Source organism: Coregonus clupeaformis, unplaced genomic scaffold, assembly GCF_020615455.1.
Source record: "Coregonus clupeaformis isolate EN_2021a unplaced genomic scaffold, ASM2061545v1 scaf2405, whole genome shotgun sequence".
NCBI lineage: Eukaryota > Metazoa > Chordata > Actinopteri > Salmoniformes > Salmonidae > Coregonus > Coregonus clupeaformis.
Window position 1 is genome coordinate 70,001 of NW_025535859.1, and position 7,748 is coordinate 77,748.

General features: G+C 44.9%; 1 protein-coding gene across 1 annotated transcript in view; it reads left to right on the plus strand.

The window, feature by feature from the left end:
- LOC121554454 (serine/threonine-protein kinase DCLK2) overlaps positions 1-7,134 on the plus strand; it is a gene marked incomplete at its 3' end in the record, with an annotated part of 41,579 nt that extends 34,445 nt beyond the window's left edge. Inside the window, 4 exon segments of the mRNA XM_045219490.1 lie at positions 1,686-1,743; positions 1,952-2,071; positions 5,344-5,490; positions 7,001-7,134. Coding sequence (XP_045075425.1) covers positions 1,686-1,743; positions 1,952-2,071; positions 5,344-5,490; positions 7,001-7,134 — 459 coding nt within the window.
- Positions 7,135-7,748: the final 614 nt, after the last annotated feature.

Here is a 7,748-nt window from a genome sequence, read left to right on the forward strand (position 1 = left end):
TTCCCATACCTCCCCAGTGCGCGCGCACACGCTGGGCGTTTCTCAATACGCATACTACCGTGCTCCGAGCATGCAAACTGAAGCACGCAACGGTCGGTGAATGAGTCCAAATCAAAAGTATGTGAAACGGAGCACTGAGGGCAGTTCTCAGATGAAACGGAGCACTGAGGACAGTTCTCAGATGAAACGGAGCACTGAGGACAGTTCTCAGATGAAACGGAGCACTGAGGACAGTTCTCAGATGAAACGGAGCACTGAGGGCAGTTCTCAGATGAAACGGAGCACTGAGGGCAGTTCTCAGATGAAACGGAGCACTGAGGGCAGTTCTCAGGTGAAACGGAGCACTGAGGGCAGTTCTCAGATGAAACGGAGCACTGAGGGCAGTACTCAGATGAAACGGAGCACTGAGGACAGTTCTCAGATGAAACGGAGCACTGGGGACAGTTCTCAGATGAAACGGAGCACTGAGGGCAGTTCTCAGATGAAACGGAGCACTGAGGGCAGTTCTCAGATGAAACGGAGCACTGAGGACAGTTCTCAGATGAAACGGAGCACTGAGGGCAGTTCTCAGATGAAGGAGCACTGAGGGCAGTTCTCAGGTGAAACGGAGCACTGAGGGCAGTTCTCAGATGAACGGAGCACAGGCAGTTCTCAGATGAAACGGAGCACTGAGGACAGTTCTCAGATGAAACGGAGCACTGAGGACAGTTCTCAGATGAAACGGAGCACTGAGGACAGTTCTCAGATGAAACGGAGCACTGAGGACAGTTCTCAGATGAAACGGAGCACTGAGGACAGTTCTCAGATGAAACGGAGCACTGAGGACAGTTCTCAGATGCGTACTTCGTTTGTACACATTTCGAAGCATACATCGATGCATGCTTTAACTGAAATATTCCCAGAATTGTTTAGTGTAATGTGACACAACCACACAAACAATGGCAGCTGGTTTTGAGCTGAAGAGAGAGAAAATGAACTCCGACTTCGGAATGAAAAGTTGCCCATTCACATCTCACATGTTGCCTGAATATAATATTTTATCTTGAAAACGTTAATGAAATACATCCCTTGTTAATTTTGCAATGTTTAACTGCCTAGAATACCCGCTGTAGTGTCGTAGATTGCAGGCTAACTGACAAAAATAATTGGTAGATAGCTTGCTAGACACAAAGAATTTGTAACGAATGTTGGCCATCTCCCTTGCATAACAACATGATTTGTTGCTAACGTTGGCCATCTACCTTGCATAACAACATGATTTGTTGCTAACGTTGGCCATCTACCTTGCATAACAACATGATTTGTAGCTAACGTTGGCCATCTACCTTGCATAACAACATGATTTGTTGCTAACGTTGGCCATCTACCTTGCATAACAACATGATTTGTTGCTAACGTTGGCCATCTACCTTGCATAACAACATTATTTTTTTTACATGTACAACTAGCTGGCTAAGTAGATTAATACGATTCACAGATACAGTTGAAGTCGGAAGTTTACATACACTTAGGTTGGAGTCATTAAAACTCGTTTTTCAACCACTCCACAAATGTCTTGTTAACAAACTATAGTTTTGGCAAGTCGGTTAGGACATCTACTTTGTGCATGAAACAAGTAATTTTTCCGCCAATTGTTTACAGACAGATTAATTCAATGATTGATTGATTGATTGATTAATTGACAGGTCGACAGGACAGGAGTTTGCTCTGAAGATTATCGACAAAGCTCGTTGCTGTGGGAAGGTACTGCCTCAACCTATGTACTGATCAGATTGATTGATTGATTGATTGACTGACTGATTGATGTATTGATATATGCGTTGATTAGGAGCACCTGAAATAGAGAACGGGGTGGCGGTGTTAAGGAGGGTCAGACTGACTCCTTGATTGATTTATATATAGATTGATTGATTGACTGACTGATTGATGTATTGATGTATGTATTGATCAGGAGCACCTGATCGAGAACGAGGTGGCGGTGTTAAGGAGGGTCAGACACCCCAGCATTATACAGCTGATCGAGGTTGACGACACGCCCACAGAACTCTACCTCGTTATGGAACTGGTCAAGGTTAAAGGAGCTATCAGCAGTTTAAAACAATGACGAAGCGATTCCCCGCCCCCCCCTGTTTCTGTAAAAAGCTGAGGGATGGGGCCCGGAGAAATGTAACCATTCAAAATGAATAGACAGAGTAATGGTTGCAAGGACTGACCTTCCCATGACGTCAACGTTATGGTGTTAATCATGTTTTGAGGCTATACAGTGTTTGTTTGCATTTACTTTGTTTACAAACATTGGATTAAAACAAGGTTCTGATGGGGTTTGATGGGGTTCTGATGGGGTTCTGATGGGGTTCTGATGGGGTGTGACAGTTGAACTAAAGCTCATGAGGCATTTAGTTTAGGGCTAATCAACGAGGGGCTATGCGTTCTATGGACAATAATGAACGACGTGGAGGGTGTGTTTCCGACACGCCAGCAGAGTGGCGCCAACCTTCTGGAGTAGCTAGCAAGTTCAATAGGTAGCTACGGTCTGGAGTAGCTAGCAAGTTCAATAGGTAGCTACGGTCTGGAGTAGCTAGCAAGTTCAATAGGTAGCTACGGTCTGGAGTAGCTAGCAAGTTCAATAGGTAGCTACGGTCTGGAGTAGCTAGCAAGTTCAATAGGTAGCTACGGTCTGGAGTAGCTAGCAAGTTCAATAGGTAGCTACGGTCTGGAGTAGCTAGCAAGTTCAATAGGTAGCTACGGTCTGGAGTAGCTAGCAAGTTCAATAGGTAGCTACGGTAGTTGCCTTGGTAACCAAACAAACAGACAGTACAGTGGGGAAAAAAAGTATTTAGTCAGCCAACAATTGTGCAAGTTCTCCCACTTAAAAAGATGAGAGAGGCCTGTAATTTTCATCATAGGTACACGTCAACTATGACAGACAAATTGAGAAAAGAAAATCCAGAAAATCACATTGTGGGATTTTTAATGAATTTATTTGCAAATTATGGTGGAAAATAAGTATTTGGTCACCTACAAACAAGCAAGATTTCTGGCTCTCACAGACCTGTAACTTCTTCTTTAAGAGGGCTCCTCTGTCCTCCACTCGTTACCTGTATTAATGGCACCTGTTTGAACTTGTTATCAGTATAAAGACACCTGTCCACAACCTCAAACAGTCACATTCCAAACTCCACTATGGTCAAGACCAAAGAGCTGTCAAAGGACACTAGAAACAAAATTGTAGACCTGCACCAGGCTGGGAAGACTGAATCTGCAATAGGTAAGCAGCTTGGTTTGAATAAATCAACTGTGGGAGCAATTGTTAGGAAATGGAAGACATACAAGACCACTGATAATCTCCCTCGATCTGGGGCTCCACGCAAGATCTCACCCCGTGGGGTCAAAATGATCACAAGAACGGTGAGCAAAAATCCCAGAACCACACGGTGGGGACCTAGTGAATGACCTGCAGAGAGCTGGGACCAAAGTAACAAAGCCTACCATCAGTAACACACTACGCCGCCAGGGACTCAAATCCTGCAGTGCGAGACGTGTCCCCCCCTGCTTAAGCCAGTACATGTCCAGGCCCGTCTGAAGTTTGCTAGAGTGCATTTGGATGATCCAGAAGAGGATTGGGAGAATGTCATATGGTCAGATGAAACCAAAAAATATAACTTTTTGGTAAAAACTCAACTTGTCGTGTTTGGGTACGAATGCTGAGTTGCATCCAAAGAACACCATACCTACTGTGAAGCATGGGGGTGGAAACATCATGCTTTGGGGCTGTTTTTTCTGCAAAGGGACCAGGGACGACTGATCCGTGTAAAGGAAAGAATGAATGGGGCCATGTATCGTGAGATTTTGAGTGAAAACCTCCTTCCATCAGCAAGGGCATTGAAGATGAAACGTGGCTGGGTCTTTCAGCATGACAATGATCCCAAACACAACCGCCCCGGGCAACGAAGGGTGGCTTCGTAAGAAGCATTTCAAGGTCCTGGAGTGGCCTAGCCAGTCTCCAGATTCTCAACCCCATAGAAAATCTTTGGAGGGATTTGAAAGTCCGTGTTGCCCAGTGACAGCCCCCAAAACATCACTGCTCTGAGGAGATCTGCATGGAGGAATGGGCCAAAACAGTGTGTGAAAACCTTGTGAAAATTTACAGAAAACGTTTGACCTGTGTCATTGCCAACAAAGGGTATATAACAAAGTATTGAGAAACTTTTGTTATTGACCAAATACTTATTTTCCACCATCATTTGCAAATAAATTCATTAAAAATCCTACAATGTGATTTTCTGGATTTTTTTCTCATTTGTCTGTCTTCAGTTGGCGTGTACCTATGATGAAAATTACAGGCCTCTCTCATCTTTTTAAGTGGGAGAACTTGCACAATTGGTGGCTGACTAAATACTTTTTTTCCCCACTGTAGCTTGCTATTATGAAAATCTAATTCAACACTGCCAATGTTTTCAATTCAACTTTTACTTTGAAAAGCAGCTCAAACATAGAACATGTAAGAATTAACTATAGCCATTCAATTATGCAGTGCATTATAGGGTAGTAATGCACGCTCTAGAATGCCCTTCTAGCCAATCAGAATTGAGTATTCAACAATGCCATGATATAATAAGTTATATTCTTCAAGAATCAATGGGTACATATCACTCATAGAATCAATGGGTACATATCATTCATAGAATCATATCGGGTACATATAATTAATTTATAAATCCAGAAATGGTTTTGGCAACTGCTGATTGGCCCTTTAAAGCTACAGTACATGGTGTCATGGTTAGTCTGTTCTTGCATCTAAAACACTGTCTGTGAATTTGAGAGCGCCCCATCTCCCTTAACCCCATCTCTCAGCTTTATAACATAACAAGTGGCTGGAGCCGGGATCCCATTTTGTTGTTTTTCTAATCTATATTCTTGTTTAACTCACATGGTACTGTCAAGTCATGAATTGTACCAATATAATAGTAATTTGACGTGTGTGTGTCTGTGTGTATGTGTATGTGTGTGTCTGTGTTCATATGTGTGTTTGTGTTCATCTGTGTCTGTGTGTGTGTGTGTGTGTTTGTGTCTGTGTGTGTGTGTGTGTTTGTGTCTGTGTGTGTGTGTGTGTGTTCATATGTGTGTGTCTGTTCAAATGTATGTGTGTGTCTGTGTGTGTGTGAGTGTGTGTTCATATGTGTGTGTGTGTGTGTGTCTGAGTGTGTGTTCATATGTGTGTGTGTGTGTGTGTGTCTGTGTGTGTGTTCATATGTGTGTCTGTGTGTGTGTTAATATGTGTGTGTGTTCATATGTGTGTGTGTCCAGCATACTGACCTGTGTGTGTGTGTTATCTCTCTGCAGGGTGGAGATCTGTTTGATGCCATCACATCTTCCACTAAATACACAGAGAGAGATGCCAGTGCCATGGTCTTCAACCTGGCTGGAGCTATCCAATACCTACACCGTATGAACATAGTCCACAGAGACATCAAACCTGAAAACCTGCTGGTATATAAACCTTACGTACACACCTATACCAGGATCAGGGTTGGAGTTAAAACCTACAGGAGGGTATCTCTCCAGGAACAGGGTTGGAGTTAAAACCTACAGGAGGGTAGCTCTCCAGGAACAGGGTTGGAGTTAAAACCTTAAGGAGGGTAGCTCTCCTGGAACAGGGTTGGAGTCTAAAACCTACAGGAGGTAGCTCTCCAGGAACGGGGTTGGAGTTAAAACCTACAGGAGGGTAGCTCTCCCAGGAAAAGGGTTGGAGTTAAAACCTACAGAGGGTAGCTCTCCAGGAACAGGGTTGGAGTTAAAACCTACAGGAGGAGTAGCTCTCCAGGAAAAGGGTTGGAGTTAAAACTCTACAGGGGTAGCTCTCCAGGAACAGGGTTGGGGTTTAAACCTACAGGAGGGTAGCTCTCCCAGGAACAGGGTTGGGTTAAAACCTACAGGAGGTGGCTCTCCTGGAACAGGGTTGGAGTTAAAACCTAGAGGAGGGTAGCTCTCCAGGAACCAGGGTTGGGGTTAAAACCTACAGGAGTATCTCTCCAGGAACAGGTTGGAGTTAAACTACAGGAGTAGCTCTCCGTACAGGTTTGGAGTTAAAACCTACAGGAGGTAGCTCTCCAGGAACAGGGTTGGGGTTAAAACCTACAGGAGGGTATCTCTCCAGGAACAGGGTTGGAGTTAAAGCCTACAGGAGGGTAGCTCTCCAGAAACAGGGTTGGAGTTAAAACCTCCACAGGAGGGTAGCTCTCCAGAAACAGGGTTGGAGTTAAAACCTACAGGAGGTAGTTCTCTCCAGGAAAGGTTGGGTTAAAACCTACAGGAGTAGCTCTCCTGGAACAGGTTGGAGTTAATTCCACAGGAGGTAGCTCTCCAGGAACAGGGTTGGAGTTAAAACCTACAGGAGGTAGCTCTCCAGGAACAGGGTTGGAGTTACAAAACCTACAGAGGTAGCTCTCCAGGAACAGGGTTGGAATTAAAACCTACAGGAGGGTAGCTCTCCAGGAACAGGGTTGGAGGACCCCGTTCTACAGCTATCATCACATAGCCAGTGTGAAGGTGTGTGTATCGAGTGTACCGGTCTCCTGTCTTTACCAGTGTAACCTCCAGGTATATGAGTATATCAACCTATCACCTGTCTCCTTTCGTTACCTGTGTAACCTCCAGGTATATGAGTATATCAACCTATCACCTGTCTCCTTTCGTTACCTGTGTAACCTCCAGGTATATGAGTATATCAACCTATCACCTGTCTCCTTTCGTTACCTGTGTAACCTCCAGGTATATGAGTATATCAACCTATCACCTGTCTCCTGTCTTTACCTGTGTAACCTCCAGGTATATGAGTATATCAACCTATCACCTGTCTCCTTTCGTTACCTGTGTAACCTCCAGGTATATGAGTATATCAACCTATCACCTGTCTCCTTTCGTTACCTGTGTAACCTCCAGGTATATGAGTATATCAACCTATCACCTGTCTCCTTTCGTTACCTGTGTAACCCCCCAGGTGTGTGAGTACCTGGATGGGACCAAGTCGTTGAAGCTGGGTGATTTTGGTCTGGCTACGGTTGTAGAAGGACCCCTGTACACAGTCTGTGGAACTCCCACCTATGTAGCTCCTGAGATCATCGCTGAGACCGGGTAAGGGATGTGTGTGTGTGTGTGTGTGTGTGTGTGTGTGTGTGTGTGTGTGTGTGTGTGTGTGTGTGTGTCCACTTCTCTCAGCTCTTTTCTTACACACCCTAAACACCTATCCTCTCGTCTGCAACTCTTCCTCGGGTTGTTGCTGTACATAGAATAAGAATGCACTATAATACTTTGATACTAACATTCACACCTTTTTGAGTGCGGTTGTGGTTTTATTTTATTCATCTCTGGATAAACCATAACCTGGACTTGAGAAGACGAGATCTCCACTGACGCCCAGGATCCTTCAATTCAAAGTCCCATTAACCAGCTCTGCAAACGTTGTTAAGTTCTGGTACTCACCAGAATATGGAGTTTCTCAGAGCAACTGTCGTCATTACTGCCGTTACGCATGTTATGTACTAGCACCTGCTGCTGGATCAGCCGACCTGTACTGCTCCTGGATCAGCCGACCTGTACCGCTCCTGGATCAGCCGACCTGTACTGCTCCTGGATCAGCCGACCTGTACTGCTCCTGGATCAGCCCACCTGTACTGCTCCTGGATCAGCCGACCTGTACTGCTCCTGGATCAGCCCACCTGTACTGCTCCTGGATCAGCCGACCTGTG